The 16,615-nt window shown below is 54.2% G+C and overlaps 1 protein-coding gene across 1 annotated transcript; it reads right to left on the bottom strand.

The window, feature by feature from the left end:
* Nucleotides 1-4,899: 4,899 nt before the first annotated feature.
* Nucleotides 4,900-16,615, bottom strand: SH2D2A (SH2 domain containing 2A). The gene is made up of 8 exons (XM_027529834.1): nucleotides 14,686-16,615; nucleotides 13,889-14,043; nucleotides 12,954-13,135; nucleotides 12,128-12,217; nucleotides 11,688-11,856; nucleotides 8,307-8,456; nucleotides 7,659-7,967; nucleotides 4,900-5,996 (listed from the first exon to the last, which is right to left on the bottom strand). Exons 1-8 carry the CDS (start codon nucleotides 14,717-14,719, stop codon nucleotides 5,829-5,831), a joined length of 1,257 nt encoding a protein of 418 aa, XP_027385635.1. The 5' UTR covers nucleotides 14,720-16,615; the 3' UTR covers nucleotides 4,900-5,828.

Below are 16,615 nucleotides of genomic sequence, written 5' to 3'. Positions count from 1 at the left end.
TGGGGTCCTGACCACTGAAGACTCTAGGAAGTGTATGTACAGTTTTGTTTGGGACCGGGGCCTGTGACCCCAAATATGGAAAGTATTGCTGATCTCAGGTATCTTGAAGTCAAGGAGATTGTTTCTGGGATGTGAAAGAGTTGTTGGACATGAAAAAGTAGTGAAATGCCTGTCCCTAAAGATGACTCAAATTTTTACTGGTTGTTATTGGCCTGGACTGGTTTGGAAGCTTTGCATGGAGATTGGGGGCTAGACGGATATCCTTGAAGCCTCCCTTGGGACTCTGAGCTTTTTGCTTGAGCGGATGGGGTAGGTTGGGGGAAGGTGGTGGATGAGGGAGGGAGGTGGCAGGGTCTGTGGACTTGAGTTGGCTGTAGGGCACCAAGGTGCCCGCAAGCCTCAAGATAGTGTCATGATTCCTCCTCCTCAGAGCACGGTTCAGATAGAGATGGAAGATACTGAATATTGGTCACAAAGCAGCAAGCACATCCTACTGTAGACACTGAGGGGACTTGGAACTTCAGTAGGACTTAATTGCAGTGACTTCACGCAGGAACGGAGTGTTAAACTCCTGTGGAAAGAAAGGCCTTGGATGCCAGGCAAGGAACGCTGACTGAATGAAGATGCAGGTTCTGGACAGGAAAAACACTGGGAGAAATTGGTGTTTGACAGTCCTGGTGACAGAGAGGAAGGCTGAGACCTGAGGGGCAGTTTTGAAGTGTGTGGTAGGGACTTGGGGATGAGAAGGAAGTGAGGAATCTCACCAGGTCTTGTGAGCTGGGGTAAGTTGAGGAGTCTGTTTCTCATTAAGTACAGAGGAGGGTTTCATCACTTACAGGAAAACCACCCGCTTATCTGAAATCTGACCTACTTCGGGTTGGAGCCAGACAGGGCTCCTGCATCCCACAGGGACACGCAGGCAGGAGTTGTCCAAGTCACTGCATCCAGCCAGCCTTCAGCAAGGAACCTTCAGCCGGTACCACCACTCCCACCATCCACAGAGGCACTGAGGACTAAGGTCACCCCTGGGGTGTCACAGTGAAGTGAGGTGGTGAGGTAGGCTCAGCAGGGCCCCAAAGGCTGAGGTCCCAAGGAGTCAGCTGCTCTTCCTGTATCCAGGGCTCTGTAGATGGGGTTGCCACACTCCTTCCCGAGTTGCCATACTCCTGGGATTCAGTGGTTCAACTTTGTCACTTTAGGGGCTGTGTCATGACGGACCTGGCAGTGCTCTGGGTTGGGAGGTGAGGCATGTGGGTAGGGAGAGTCCTGGTGTCTTCTGCAAATGGACAGATTTAAGCTAGACGTCTTTCAGCATCCTCCTGTGTCCCATCTCCTTTGGTTCTCCACAAGTAGTAAACCTTTTTATTTTTTAAACTGCAGAGCAGCATGGGGGATCCTAGTTCCCCGACCAGGGATTGAACCCATGCCCCCTGCAGTAGAAGCACAGAATACCTACCACCAGGGAAGTTCCAAGTGACTTTTTATTCCTACTATAAGATGACATTTTACTTGATGGTTGGAATTTCCTGGTCACCGAGAGAAATAAAAGTTAGAAAATGGACAGACTCTATTTGGGAGGGCTTCCTGAGGTAATAACCTCAAGTCGTCATAAATAGGAAAGAGAAGACAGGGATGAGGGAGACCAAAGGAGGCAAGAGGGATAACTTGGCTAAAATTGGCATGGCAGCAACAGCCGAGGGACTGCGGGTGGGGGGAAGGGTGGTGGAGCTGCTGGTCAGAAATGGATTCAAATGGCCCAGCAAGGTGTTGGATGGGCCTGGGGCAAAGCCCAAGTTGACCAGGACAACGGAGCTGAGGAAGCTGGGATCCACAGGAGCAGACTTAGGAACTACACAGAGATGGCTCAGCTGTCACAGAAGAGGGCATTTCAGCTCCTACCACAATGCTCTGACCCCTGGGCAGGAACCCTGCCACATCTTTGTTCCAGCTGGGTGCTGAACTTACTGACCAGGAAGCCGAAGTCTTTTGAAGGGATGGCTGAAGTTTTGAGGGGTGGCAGGGTGGTAGATGGAGAAGGCAATGGCACCCCACTCCAGTACTCTTGCCTGGAAAATGCCATGGATGGAGGAGCCCGGTAGGCTGCAGTCCATGGGTTCACGAAGAGTCGGACATGACTGAGCGACTTCACTTTCACTTTTCCCTTTCATGCATTGGAGAAGGCAATGGCAACCCACTCCAGTGTTCTTGCCTGGAGAATCCCAGGGACGGGGGAGCCTGGTGGGCTGCCGTCTATGGGGTCGCACGGAGTCAGACACGACTGAAGCAACTTAGCAGCAGCAGCAGCAGGGTGGTAGAATGCTCTGCTGCCTGCTCCCAACCTTTTTTCTACCCCCTCTTCCTCTGCTCAGCTTCATTTCAGGTGGGGCAGATGTTCTAAGTCCAGTAGGGGTAGCTGAGGGGTAGAGCCTAAGTGGTAACTGCCCCTAGCCCTCCTTAAGTGGGTTCATGCTGTAGAATTAGGATAGCTAGGGTTGGGGGGTTAACATCGTTCAGCCCCCTGCCCCTGCCCTTGGTCCCCTGAGCCAGAGTTACAGGGCACCTTACTGAGACTGTCTACTACATTAGCTGAGGGAGCTGACCTGATAAAGGGGACAGCTTAAGGGAGACAAGGGCTGGAAAAAAAAAAAAAGGCATCAGCGGAGGCGATGGTGCTCAAGGGACTGGAACCAGAGGACAAAGCTGGAAACTTCACTTGCCACAGGGCCTTCTGCGGGCTCTGAAGGGGATGTGGGGCTCAGGGGAGGAGACTCCTCTCTGATATAAGAGGGTTTTGAGCCCGAGGGAGCCCTGTCTAGAGGAGGCTGGCAGGAGGGAATAACCATGGGGAGATTGAGTCAGCTGGGAAATGCCCTTCCCCTCCTGGCCCGAGTGGTCCCTACTGGGGCAGAGTAACCTGCCCAGCACAATTGCGAGGCTCCCTTTCCTGTATGTTACTCAGCTTCTCCATCTGAGGTCTCACTGTAGCCCTGGGCTTCCGAGGGAGTGAAATCAGCAGGATGGTGTGGAGGTGCCCATGGCTGTGGGGAGCGGGGAGAAGGGAGGCTGCACTGCCTGCGTCATCAAGGCTGGGCCTGCAGCTGGAGCCCTGGAGAGGACCCGGGCCTTATCCTAGGGCCTGGGAGGGGCCCTACGGTGTAAGGGGAAGCAAGTGCTTGGGATGACAAGATCCGCCCTGACTACCTCCAGTTCCCTGTCATTTCCCCTCTCTAGAACTCATTTTCTCATTTGGTTGAACCAAAAAGTCAGTCACAAAGGATTCGAAGTCCCTTCTAGCCCCACAGTCCTGCTCTGCCAAGCCCCTTGCTTGCCTGGTCTCATCTGATCAGTACAGCAGCCCCATAGGCAAATATGACATTCTTTCCATTTCAAAGGAATGTAGGGAACAGTGGCGCAGAAAAAATCTTCCCTGTTAAAGGTTGGGCAGTGTGTTAGCAAAGAAGCAGGGCAGAAACCTGGCAATGCTGGTGGTCAGGGTCTCCCCACCCGCGCTGCTGAGCTGCCCCTAGCGGAGAGGAGCACTCACCCCTTCCTAAAGCAGGCTCTGCTCCTTCAGAGACACTGAGTGGGTCACTAGGCATTCCTGTCCCCTCCCCAAGCCTGCCCATCCTGTTCTGTCATGAAGTCTAAGGAAATCTCATCTGCTGACTTTGATTCCCGGCTCTTGCTATACAGCAAGCCTCTCCTTTTTCTACCTCCTCTGCTGCCACAAGCAATCAGCCACCAGGTGACTCCCTGAGTCTAATCTAAGACCTTTCTTGCACTTTGAGCCTCTCCCCAAAGCCATCTGCTCCCCTCCCCTCCCCTCCACACCCCCCATCTTCCCCCCACCCCCGCCCACCCCGTTTTCCCTCCCACCTCTTCTCTTGCTCAGGAGGGAGTTTAGACCTATAGACAGAAGGAAGTGGAACCCCACTCTGTTGACTCAGCAACTGTATTTCTCCTTGAGCTGATTAGCACTGAGTGGAAAGGAGGGGAATTCACTAGTCACTGGGGCTGGCCCTGCCCCAGGCTGGGGGTGGCATGGTGGTGGCAGCACCTAGACCTAGGGAATGTGTCTTCAGGGAGGGGTCTGGGGGACTTCTGTGATTCTGGCAAGTTCACAGCGGCCCTTGGGAGGGAGAGAGACCCTGATGGACACTGAGAGTCTTGACTGAACTGTCCTAGAAATGAGGGTAAGAACAGGGTGGGATCACAGGAGTACCAGAAGCCTTGTGAGTGGTTCCCGGGGTGGGGGTGGGGGGCAGTCTCTGCTCTGAGTCCTCAGGGCGATCCAGGGGCAGACGCAGCCCTGCCTCAGAGAGTCCCCCATCTGAGACAAAAAGACAACCCAAGACAGATTCTTCTAGGTGGTTGAAGCTTAGAGTATGGAGCTTGGCCACAGGGGCGAGAGGCCCTGAAGTGGGTCTGGGAGAGAAGAGGAAGCCTCATAAGAGGAACAGGGGAGGCCTAAGCCCAAGAGGGGGTAGCCGCTGCAAAGGGGCCCCCTATCCTTCTAAGGGGCTCACACACAAAGGTTAAGAATGCCCCTCCCCCTTCCAGTCCTGTGCTTGGCAGGGGGGTTGAGGAAGGAGGTGTGGGGGCTACCTTTCAACCACTCCCCTCCCTGCCCCTCTTTCTTGCCTGGCAGCCCCCAGGCGATGTAGTCACCCCTCTGCCCCTGGCTAGCTGCCTAGCCCACCCGTTAGGGAAGGAATACTTTTCAGAGAGCAGTCTGTGTCCCTTGCTTGGTGTCTTCCCACCCCCAGCCCATAGATCTGTGACCCTTGCCCAGGTATCTTTCAACCACCGGACGTTCGCCCCCCGATTGCGATGGCCGTTTGACAACTTGCCTTCCACAATATAAGAGTGTCAGAACAGAAGGAGCCTGGAGTACTTGAATCCCTGTTGGGGGAGGTGGTTGGTGATGATTTATTAGCCAGACAAGAATCAACAAACAAGTTCTAACATCTGTTCTCGCCAAACCATCCCTCAGACAGCAGCAGCATTGGACCAGGGCCCAGACTCAAAGGCTTGAGGGCCAAGGAAATCAGACTCCAGGAGGGGAAACCAGGGCAGTGGGATGCAGCAGGGCCCTCCTAGCCCTCTTCCTTAGAGGCAAGCACTGGGCCACTGGATTCTTGGAGATTCTTGGGAGGGAACCAGAGGGTATGTCCCTGAAAGGAAGCAGACCCCACATTTGCTCCTCCTGCCTCCAGGTTTCTTTGTGTGGGCCCAGACCAGTTAGGGGAACAGGGCTAAGCTGGGATCTGGAGGAAGGGAACCAGCACCCAGGCCCCCATGCAACAGAACTCTGGAAAGCAGCCAGATTTCTTATCTGAGGAAATCTCAGACATTTCCCATGGAGAAGAGTTAGTAGAGTGGGGTACAGAACAGAGCACTAAACAGAAGAATCAGGAAGCCTGGGTTCTAGTCCTTGACCTTGACTAAGCCACCATCCCTCTCTGGGTTTGTTTCTAAAAACAAAGCTGGAGTTGGACTTGATCAGTAAGGGCAAAGGAGGTGCTGCACCTCTTCTCTCACCCATGGCAGACATCACTAATCAATCACGGCGTTCTTTTCTGCTGAGTTCAGATATGACCTTAGCATCCTTTCCAAAGCAGTGCTCTAGGCAGCCACAATCAATGGATTGGAGTTGGCATCCAAGGTGACACTTTTTCGCCGTCTTTGCAATAGATGATGGCTGAGGTCCTTTCCAGCTTTGATCACTTACAGTTTGTTTCATTCACATTTCCTGAGAAGGATGGCTGGGTATGTGTGAAGGTCTCTGGACCCGCTGTTCCAAGTTATCCTTCCCCAGCTCAGACCAGCTACTGAGGAGGCCCCAGGGGGAGCCATGCCTGTCCTCTGTCCTGAAGCACTTGTCTAGAAAGGTTGTGGGGGAGAGTGTGCCCCCAGCGGGGTAGGGGCTGGTGGGGCACAGTAGGGCCTTGTTCAGCCACGGAGTTCTCAGAATGCAGTTGTTGGCCACCTGGATTCTGTGGAAAGAAGGATGGTCCCAGGTCATACCCTCTACCTTCTGCCTCCTAGACTTAACCTGCAGCCTCTGATCTTAACAGAAATTGGCCTGCAAAGAGGAAGTCTAAACCTCTCTCATCCATTCAACAAACATTTCCTGAACACCTGCTGTTTGCCAGGCACTGTGCCTGGTGCTCTGGAAACGGGATGAACAAGTCCCATCCCTGCCCTCAGGGAGCTAATACTCTGCTGGGGGAGGGGGGTATGGGTATCAACAATCAGTGACGTGACAGGTATGTAGAAAGCTTCTGTGGTGAGGTCAGGGAAGTCTTTGCAGAAGCTGGGAAGGGTGGGCAAGCTGGAGGAGGATTAGAAGGTTGCTGGGCAGTAGGAAGGTACGTTTGTAGGAAGTAGCTATAGGCAGAGGGAATGGCGTGTGTAAAACCTTGGAAGGTTTGAAATCACTTGATGAGTTTGGAGAAATGTGACCAGTTCAGGGTGGATGGTGTAGCTGGTAGTAAGACCAAGGGGGTGGCTCCCCACCCCACCTGATTATGGAGAGCTTTGTGGGCCTGGTAGCTGTTTTAGAAAGACCATTCTGACTCTTGGAGCAGTGGATCAGAAGTGGCAAGATTGTTGGCCAGGAGATCACATAAGAAGCTCTTGGAAAGTCCTGATGAGAGATGATGGGAGCTAAAACTGAGGAAAGGAAAAATATATTTAGGAAAAGACCCAGCAGGAATCAGTACTTATAGGGGAGTGAGGGTGAAGAGTGGAGAGATGTCAAGGCAGCCCTGTGAACCCGGCTTGAATAGTTGGATGAGATACCAACTGGGAGAGGGAACACAGGAGGGAACAATCAGGGGAGGCAGGTGAGGATACTTGGCTGTGCTGAGTCCAGAAGGCTGTGAGATGTTGGGGAGCTAAGCAGAAGCCTGGAGAGAAATTCACATAGAGACGTAGATTGCTGACATCAGCTCTAGGATGGCAGTCAGGGGTGTGGATAAGTGTGAGCAGGCACAAGGGCTGAGGGGGAGCCTGAGGTGCCAGCATTGGGACGGGGAATGGAAGAAGGGGGCAGAGGCAGAGGGACTGGGTGGGAGCTACAGTCTAAAGAAACAAGATCTCACTTGATCAGTGAGAAGACCAGGCAGGTGTGAGGATTGCAGGAGAGGGGGCATGTGCAGGAGGGGACATGCAGGCACCCGTTCCCCTGAGCTTATCTTCAGGTGCTCTTCTTCAGGAAGGCAGGGCCCTCAAGGCTGAGGGGAGGGGGCCAGAATGAGAGAGGCCCAAGTTCAGACTGGGGAGGAGAGGCAAGGTGGAGGCCAAAATTCCCGCCATAGGGTGGGGTCAATCTCAGGGGGTTCTGAAGAGGGCCAGCCTGGTGAGAGGGACACAGGCGCAGGTGGGCGAAGCCCGAGGGGACCTGCAGGGCCCTCTGCTTTCTCTGAGAAGTGGAGAGGGTGGGGACTTGACACAGGGGAGGCAGGTCTCAGTAACTCCAAATACAGAGGGGCCTGGAAGAGGGATGTTGGCAGTATCAATGCTCTGTTCTTCCCATCTCTGACCTTCATTCACCCTGACCTAGACATCCAGTCTGAACACGTTCTCCACCCTCTCAATCTAGCTTTCAGGAAGTCTTTCTTAGGGGTCTCACTTTTCCCTGCACCCCCATTTACCTGGCTGCCTAGGACAGGCCTGGACTGGCATTTCCGTAGGACTTCATGCCTGAGGATGCACTGCGGGTCCTCACTCCTTGAATCAGGCTCCCTCACCTCCACCTCGGCATAAATGTTGCTGGGGGCTTCACCAGGGCTGCCACGGCCCATGGCGTAGAAGTCGATGGGTTCATCAGGTTCGTTGTAGATGGGGTTGGAGGGCTTGGGCGGCAGGGCTGGGCGAGGTCTCGGAGCAGGGCTTGTGTAGACTTCGGGCTGCAGCTGAGGTTTGGCGGGGATGGGCGGCTTGGGCCTGGGCGACTGGGAGGGCTAGGAGAGAAGGCGAGAAGGGAGGAGAATTGTTGTTGTTCAGTCGCGACTCTTTGCGACCCCGTGGACTGCAGCACGCCAGGCTTCCCTGTCCTTCACTATCTCCCAGAGTTTGGTGAAACTCATGTCCACTGAGTTAGTGATGCCAAGGCAGAGAGTGGGTCACCCTAACCCAGGCAGTGCCAGAGCTGGAACCCAGGCTGAGCCTCCGCCCCCTGCAGGCCGCCTTCCTACCCCACTGGCCCCGCCCCCTCACACAGGCCGCGCCCTCCTTTTCGTCTCCCGGCTCCGCCCCTCCCTCAGACCCCGCCTTCTCTCCCAGCGCTTTGGGTCACATACCTGCTTTGGCTCCCCAGATCCATCTCTCTGCGTGCGGGCTATACTTCGCTCCTTTTTGAGAATCGGGCTATACTGAAACGGTGAGTCCTGGCTTTTGCTTCCAAAGTCTGATTCTTCGGTCCTTAGGGACAGTCCTGCGGGCTCAGGAGTCTGCGGGGGTGGGGGGGGGGGGAAGGGAAGAGGGGGAGAACGGGGTGGGGACGGGTGGAGAGAAGAAAGAGGCCTTGGGGATGTGGTGCCGGAGGGATGGCTGGTGGGAGTGGACAGGTGATCCAAGGAGGGCAAAATAATCTGGTCCATGTGGGGAATGTCGGGGTGGGGGTGCAGCAGGGAAATTTGGGTGGCGCTGGGTTTCTAAGTGAGGCAGAGGGCATGGAGATGGCAAGGAGACTGGGAGGTGGGACAGTTGCTCTGATCACAGGCTATATTTAGCATTTAAGTTAACTTCATCTGGAACACAGGCCCAGACCAGTCACCATTTGGTTGTAAAACTGCAACCAGACTTTACAAGTCTTTAGCCTAAAATTTTTCAGCTTGGGGATAGATCTCCAAGACTTCCGTGCCCATGTTTACTACTGCAGCTGCAAGAGGAGTACATTATACAGCTAACAGCTAGATATTTTAGGGACAGAGACACTGCCTCAGGGGAGATGAGCCTTATAGGGTTCCTTCCCATGTTAGGTGTGCTTTTAGCTCAGCATTTATCACTGGGTTCACGAATGTTCTCCACATGTGTGATAGTTTTGGGAGGCTCAGCCCATAGGGCTTTTCTAATTTTTCTGCAATCTGCCAAGTGCGTGTCTCCATCTGACGGTGTTCAGGCGCTTACTGCATGGATTCAAATCAGAATTCTTTTTCCCTGCCCTAACCCCCTAAGAGGTCTTAGCATTCCCTTTATGAATGTAGCACCTCTGGGACTTCCCTGGTGGTCCAGTGGCTAAGACTCTGCGCTCCTAATGCAGGAGACCTGGGTTTAATTCGGGGAACTAGATCTAACATGTTGCAACTAAGACCTGGCACAGCCAAAAAAAAGCAGCTCTACCCTGCTGCTGAAACAGCAGCACCTTAGGAGTCAACCCGGACACCTCCCTCCCTTCCTCCCCACATCTTATGGAGCACAAGCCCTGCTCCTTCTACTGCCTAAATATCTTCACATCTGCCCACGTTCTCCCTGCCCACAGCTGCTGATCCCGTTCAGGCCTCCTAAGTCCATCACCTCCTCCTGCATTATCTTGCCCTGCCAACCCATTCTCCACTCCGTGAGCAGAATGAACCTGCAGAAGTTCCTCTAGCAATCCTTCCATGGCTGCCCGTTGCTCCAGGATAAAGCCCAAACTCCAGAGAATGTGAGTGACAAGACCCTCTGAGGGCTGGTCATAGAGCTTGGTCTCTGACAGCTGTGCCCTTGGTTCTCACAACTCCAGCTGGCTCCCCTGTCCACCAGTCTTTCCTACATCCTGTTCCCACTGCTTAGGAATCTTCAGGTCTCTGCTTATTCCTCACAAAATTCCATACAGTAGTTATTGCTAGGCACAGTCCCTTAACAACTTCTTTGAACGGATTCCAACCAAGCTTCAGGAGACTATTCTTGCCCAGGTCAACAATGACCTTCTGTTGGCCAAATCCAATGGTTAATTCTAGACCCTCTGGCATCTGCTCTTCCCTGATGGATTTTTTTTTGCTTGGTGTCTAGAGCATCACACTCCTGGTTCTTCCCCTTTCTCTCTGGCTGCTCCTTCTCAATTTTCTTTGTGGTTTTTCTTTGTAGGTTCTCCCTCGTTTCTGCAAACTCTCAATGCTGGAGACTTGGTATCTTTTCTTTTCCATCTATGCTCATTCCTGAGATTTCTTTCCTCCTGAAGGCTTTAGAATCAATCCATCTACATACTGATGGCTCCCAAATGTTGATTTCCAAACTAGACTTCTGTCCTCAAATCCCAGTCCATCTATTGCAACTGCCTAACTGACATCTCCATTTGGATACTGAATGAATGTCTCAAACCATGAATGTCAAAACTGAACTAACTCATGATCTCCCATCTCTCCCAGACTTAGTCTTCTTGTAGCCTTCCTCATCTCAGTCAATACAACCCCATCTTTTAACATCCCTCACTCAATCCTGCAAAAACCCTCTTAGGTCCACCTTTCAAACAGACCCAGTGTTCTACCTCCCCACCCCTTCACCTCTACCAACATGGTCCAGGCTGCTGTCTTCTCTCCTGGAGTATTGTAGTGGCCTCCATCTGATTATCTATGCCCCTTCCAAACTTCCAGATCATGTCACTCTTTAGCTTGTAAGTGCCTAGTGCATCTCATGTAGAATACAATCCCAAATCCTACAAGAGTCCACCGGGCAGCCCTTCACCCGTGTGATTTCATTTTCTACCTCTCTGCTCATGTTAGCTTCCTCAGTGCTGTTATTCTTATTCACACACATCAAGGATCCTTCTACCTTAGGGCCTTTGCACCTGCTGTGCCATCTACCGAGAATTTTTTCTCTAGTTATCTGCATGCCTTTCCCCCTCACTTTATTCAGACCTCTGTTCAAATGTCCTCTTACCAGAGTAGCCTTCCCTAAAGTCCCTGTGTAAAATAACCCCAACTCCGTCACTCCTTGTTTCTGTATTCTCTGCTTGTCATCTATTACGCATTCATTGTCTGTCTCCTGTCACTAGACTGAAAGCTCCATGAAGGTAGGGACATTTGGGCCAATTTTGTTTGGCGCTATTTCCCAGTGTCCAGACCAATGACTGGCACAGAGTGGGCCCTCAGAACTGCCTGAACGTCCTGGGGGAGGCACTGTCTGACATGGCTCCCCACCATGCGAGCCCAATGGCACACCACTCTGCATTTCCTCTCTCATCACACTCTCACACTTGATTCCTATTATTTGTCTTTGCCGCTGGTAAGTAAGTTTTGTGGGTTTGACACCCATCTGTCTTGTCTCGGTAAATATCTCTTAATTTAAAAAACAAATGGCCCCGGGAATTCCCTGCTGGTCCAATGGTTAGGACTTGGCGCTTTCACTGCAGACTTCAATCCCTGGTCTGGGAAACCAAGATCTCACAAACCGGGCAGCAAGGCCAAAATAAAACCACAAAAACAAATGACTTCTGGGCCTAGCTGACCACTCCCAGTCCCTCCAGCCTTTGTGTGACTGAGCTGGTTTCTCAAGGACCCCTCCACCAGCACGCATATTTCTGGAAGGGCAACCAGCGGAGATGTGTGGAAAAGGGATGTCTGCGTCCTCCGTGGGAATAGGAAAGTGCCTGGCGAGGTCCTGCGGCCTGAGTGCTGTGTGGGGTGGGGGTGGGGGCCCTGGCCTGGGTCCCCGGGGTCAGGGTCAGTGTCAGTATCGGGGCCAGGGTGGGGATGGCGTACCTGGCGGGCGAGGGGTTCGGTAAGCGTCTCCCCATACGGGCTGAGCGGGCACGCAGTGTAGTGCAGCAGTAGATCCTGCAGCCGCGCGTGGGCGCTGTCCTCGCCCAACACCACGTGGCGCCCGTCCCCTAGCTGGGCCAGCAGGAAGTGGCGGCAGCAAGTCCGGCTCCTGGAGACACCAGGCAGGATCAGATCTGCTCCCTTTTTCTGGCCAGGACACCAGCACGAGGCGTGATCTCTATCCTCCCGAATGCGCGGGGTCTCCCATCCTTAGTAGCCTGGGGGCTGGGCTTAGACCCCTCCGCCCCTGCTGGGGGTCATCATGAAGTTCTGCCCCTCACACGTTCTTCAGCACCAAGTCCCGCCCCCTGATTAGCCCAAAGTCCCGCCTCCTTGTTGCCTCCCACCCCCACACCCCCCGCGCAGTGCCGGCCCCTCACCTGTAAGTCAGCACAAAGGTCACGGCGCTCTCACTGAAACGCACCAAGTAGCATCCCTGAGGCTTAGTCTCCAGCAGCCTCTCGGCCTCTCTGAGGATGATGGAGAAGACACGGAGGGCTGCTCAGACTTTTCCAGCCTCACCTCCTGTCTCCCCGGCTCTCATAGGGGACCCCTGCCCAACCAAGCCTGCTTAAGTGGACAGAGAAGGGTGGAGGCGGGAGAGAGAGGATGTGGTCACCGTACTCCAGTACTCGCGCTGCAGGGACTGGGCGTGGACACGGACCAGGGGTTCCACTCAAGAGACCTCCCAGCCCTGCATCCTCCTCCTGGCCCCATCCTGGAAGGGCAGCCTGGAGTGGGGAGTTCAGGGGGTCAGCGCTGTGGCAGCAGCAACCGGGATGGTATTAGATTTCTAGACTTCAGAAGTCACAAGTTGCATGGAGGAGGTAAGCATAAAGATAGATATAGAAGTGAAGCTGAGAAGTGGAGGAGAAGGGAGGAACTGCAAGGGAGGGAAGACAGAGAAGAGGGCTGGAGAAAGCCCGAGGTAAAGATGGAGGGAGACATGGAGGGAGAGAGACGGAGGCCGAGGAGGAGAATGAGCACTAGAAGCCTTAGAGACAGGAGGGAAGTGGAGGCGAGGGGTAGGGGCTTTGGGCTTGTGCCTCTTCGGTGGTCTTCCCCAGGAGAGCTGCCTTAGCAAGTAGCCTCAGAACCTCCAGGAGTCATAACCTGGCTTGTAGCCTCAATCTACTCCTGATTGACGGCAGGACCCAGGACTGGCCCCTGCCCTGCTTTGAGCCTGTTTCTTCCTCTGTGACTCACCTCCGGGTGATGAAACCGTGGAACCAGATGGGGGCCGCCCCGTGCTGTAGGAGCTCATGGGCCTGGGTCTTCTGGAACCAAGCCCGAGTCTCGGCCTGTAGGAACAGAGCTTCTTCCCTTGGCACCTCCTCCTTCCCAACATCCTTTGGATTGCAGGCAGCTGCTGGGGCCTGGAGAGGTGCCTGCATGAGAGAAGAATTCAAGGAGTGGAGAGGCGGCCGTGATCAGTAGCCCTTCCTCTGACTCTAAGGCAGCTGCTGCCTCCTTATCCTTACACCTCCTCGCTCTTCGACTTGTGGAGAAAGCTCCCTGTCCCCGTTCCAGTTGCCTCTTTTAGGGTATCGTTTCCCAGAAAGTCCTTCCCAACGCCTGACTTGTTTAGCTCAAGCTGTTTTTGTTTCCAGGGAATTGCCTTCCACTTCCCTCTGGGTCCTGTGGGTCTTTATTCCAGTAGCAGTGAGCTGTTAAACTGTGCTTAAATGGGAGTGGGGCCTTCCAGATGGACAGAAAGCATTCCCTGGCCTGAGGGGTGAAGGGAGCACCAGAGGCCAGAATGAGGAAGGGCTCGCCCTACATACAGTAGGAGGGACCGAGCTAGTTCACAGGAAGGGTTTCCTACTGACGGATGGGTGAGGAGGACTGAGATGAGGATGGGCAAATGCAGGCCGCAGACCGAGCTGTGGACGCCTACTTCTGGAGTCCACTGTACCCATCACTTGTGGACTCACCCTGAGCTTCCCAGGGACAGAGGAGAAGCGAGTGGGCCATTCAGCAACTGGAGGAGGTGCTCCTCATCTCCTTGCCCTTCCTCTGGGCCCCCGGCCATGGCGGCAGCCCCTGCTCATTCCTGCTTTGGCCTCTGTCCACCTGCAAGCCCACCCCCGGGGGAGGGCAGGAGTAGAGGAGGGAGCTGCACCCCGCAGATTTCCACTCACCACAGCCTGGCCAGCTGGGCCCCTGGGGCTGGGCCAGGCTTCCTCAGGGGCCTGGAGTCGTGGTCCCAGAAGCAAGCCCGGGCCCTGGCAGCTCCTGCGGTTCAAGCCCAGGGGCTGGAAGGTGCTGAAGGTTATGGCCGGGGCTTCTCGGCTCCCTGTTAGCACAGAGAGGTTTCTCGGTCAGGGCCTGCGTCTCTCTCTGCCTCCCACCACTCTCCCAGGCTCAGGCTCAGGCCCTCCACTTCCCCTGCGGCCCCGGCAGTCCAGTCATGGGGAACCTGAAGGATAGGTACAGTCATGACAGCAGGAGAAATGCAGGAGGGATGCGGAGATTGTTTCTCAGGGAGGAGGAGTAAGGAGCCCAGGAGGCCTAGAGGGCTGAGGTGACAGAGGCGCTTGTCTGGGAAATTGGGCCCAGGGAGGAGCGCAGGGAAGCCAGCTGGCCCAGCAGTTCCGGAATCCGGGAATGGAGGCAGATTGCTTCAGTGAAGGCCCCTCTTCTGGAGCAGGGTCCTCTGCCTCCCACCCCACTTCATTCTCCTGCTTCCTCCTCTCTCCTGTCGAAGAAGCTGACCCTGTCCCCTTTATCCTCAGGGCTGCGTGGAAGTGGCACCCGAGGTGGAGGAGCAGGGGCTGTGGGCCTCCTGCCAGTCAGCCTTGCCAGAGTGTGGCAAGGCGTGTGGCCAGGCTGTGGCCCCTCACCTCCGAGGTGGGAGCTTAGGCCCAGAGGGGAGTAGAGCAGGGGTCGTGGGGGTCTTGAGGTTCCCTCCCACCACGTTCTCCAACTTCACACTTACCTTGGGGGCATATCTGGGCCAGGGGAAACTCCATGGGGGGCAGCCTGAGAAAGGAGCCCCTGGAGCAGTGTGTGTGTGTATGGGCTCTCAAAAGGTGTGCATACTCAGCAACTCATCTCTCCTCTCACCCCAGCCCCCTGGGGCAGGAAATGTCGCCTCACCCACAGCCCTAGCCCTCGCGGAGGACTCGCGTCATGGAAAGCCGTAAGACAGTTGTCCCTCCCCCGGAAGCCAGGCGCTGGAGGTGGTGGTGGTGTGGTGTTTGTGTCGTTGTGTGTCTGGGTATGCTGCTGTCTTATCTCCATCCCTCCTGATTCTTTCTCCACGCCCTCACTCCAGACTGGGGCTTCCCTTCCTCACCCTTTCTCTTGTCTCTCGCTCTGTATTGGCAGCGGCAGTGGGAACATCAACTTCAGAAGAATAAGCCTTATAATGTGATGAGGCCTCAGGCTCGTCGAAGATTCATACGCAGGACTTTGCTCTTACATGAGGAGGGGAGGGGGCAGAGCTGCAACAGGAAGAATGTGGGTCAGACTTTTGAAGGACCTTCTGAGGTCTTAGGAAACCTCTGAGACAAGGGGGTATGGAGGAGGAAGCCTGGCTTTATCTTCAGGCAGGTCATGGAACTGGGTTAGGACAAGAGCAACCATCCTGGAGAAAGGGAGAGGGGATTTCCTTCAAGTAAGTAGGTCATTATTAACAGCAAAACTATCAGCAATTGTTATTGATGACTCCCAGGCTGATGTCTTGATCTGCAGTGGGCTTGCATCTCCTACCACCCTAGAGGACCAGTCCCGTTTCTGTCTTATGATCCTCACTAATGAAGGGGAGATGGGGGAACATTATCCCCATTTTCCAGATGGGTAAACTGAAGCTCAGAGAAGTTACGTGCCTTGGCTTGGGTCTTTCAGTGTCTCAGGTGTTCGTGGCAGAACTGAGACTAAAAACTAGATCTTTGACTAACTTCACCGTGATTTAGGCCAACAGTCCGTGAGTATGTGCCAGGCACTGTTCTTGGTGCTGAGAGTCCCATAAAAAGGATGGGATCAAGGCTAAGGCAACAGGTTTTTTTGTTTTGTTCTGTTTTAATATTTATTCATTTGGCTGCACCAGGTCTCAGCTATAGCATGCGGGATTGTCTTTGTTGCGGCACATGGGATCTTGAGTTGGGGCATGCAAACTCTTTGGAGCGGCATGTGGGATCTAGGTCACTGACCAGGATGGAACCGGGGCCTCTTGCATTGGGAGCTTAGAGTCTCAGCCACTGGGACGCCAGGAAATTCCTGAAGGCAATGGTTTTAAAGGAAGGGAAGAGGGATCAGGCAGCTCAGGAGGAGGCAAGGCCTTGGAGTGTGGGTGTGACTGGGCCAGCAGTGATGCTGGGGGTCATCTTTACTTCTCAGAGGTGCTAGGGAAGTAGCTCTGCAGGCTAAATCAGGACTCCAGAGTCCTTCTTGGGTGCAAGGCAGCATGTACTCTGGGTCTGGCACCCTCCAGCTAGGTAAACCCTAGCTGGCAGCCCCTGAGCCAGCTTCTGCTCCAACCACACAGCCACTGCTCCACCGCATTTCCTTCTTCCATGAAGTTGAACATGCTCGTCCTTCTTCTACAAATACCTTTCCCCAACTTCTTCAACCCTGCTCATCCTCCACAGCTCAGCTCAGTCCCCTTTTCTGATGTCCCAACCCTGTATACACACACACACACACACATGCACACACATGGCTAGATTAGGAGCCTCTGAGGTGGGCTCTCGTAGTGCCAGCCATCCTGATCTCCCTTAGGAACCTGTTGGCAAACCATTTCCGTCCTCTTGACGTCTTGAGGTAAGATCCTCAAAATGAGCTGAAAAGAGAAACATCCGCCTGCTTGACAAGCATTTTCACTTGAGGACTTTCTCCAGACAGGGCACAAGATGAACTCCCCCCCC

Source organism: Bos indicus x Bos taurus, chromosome 3, assembly GCF_003369695.1.
Source record: "Bos indicus x Bos taurus breed Angus x Brahman F1 hybrid chromosome 3, Bos_hybrid_MaternalHap_v2.0, whole genome shotgun sequence".
Classification (NCBI taxonomy): Eukaryota; Metazoa; Chordata; class Mammalia; order Artiodactyla; family Bovidae; genus Bos; species Bos indicus x Bos taurus.
The sequence above is the reverse complement of the archived record's forward strand: the minus strand, read 5'-3'. Positions and strand labels throughout refer to the sequence as shown.

Bases quoted from the DNA above. Each gene is read 5' to 3' on its own strand.
- SH2D2A (XM_027529834.1), bottom strand. From the start codon at position 14,719: ATGGAGTTTCCCCTGGCCCAGATATGCCCCCAAG. The intron at 7,968-8,306 runs GTATGTGACCCA...CTTCTCTCCTAG, and splicing joins GATCTGGGGAGCCAAAGCAG to CCCTCCCAGTCGCCCAGGCC. The intron at 5,997-7,658 runs GTAAATGGGGGT...TTCTTTCCACAG, and splicing joins GGCCTGTCCTAGGCAGCCAG to AATCCAGGTGGCCAACAACT.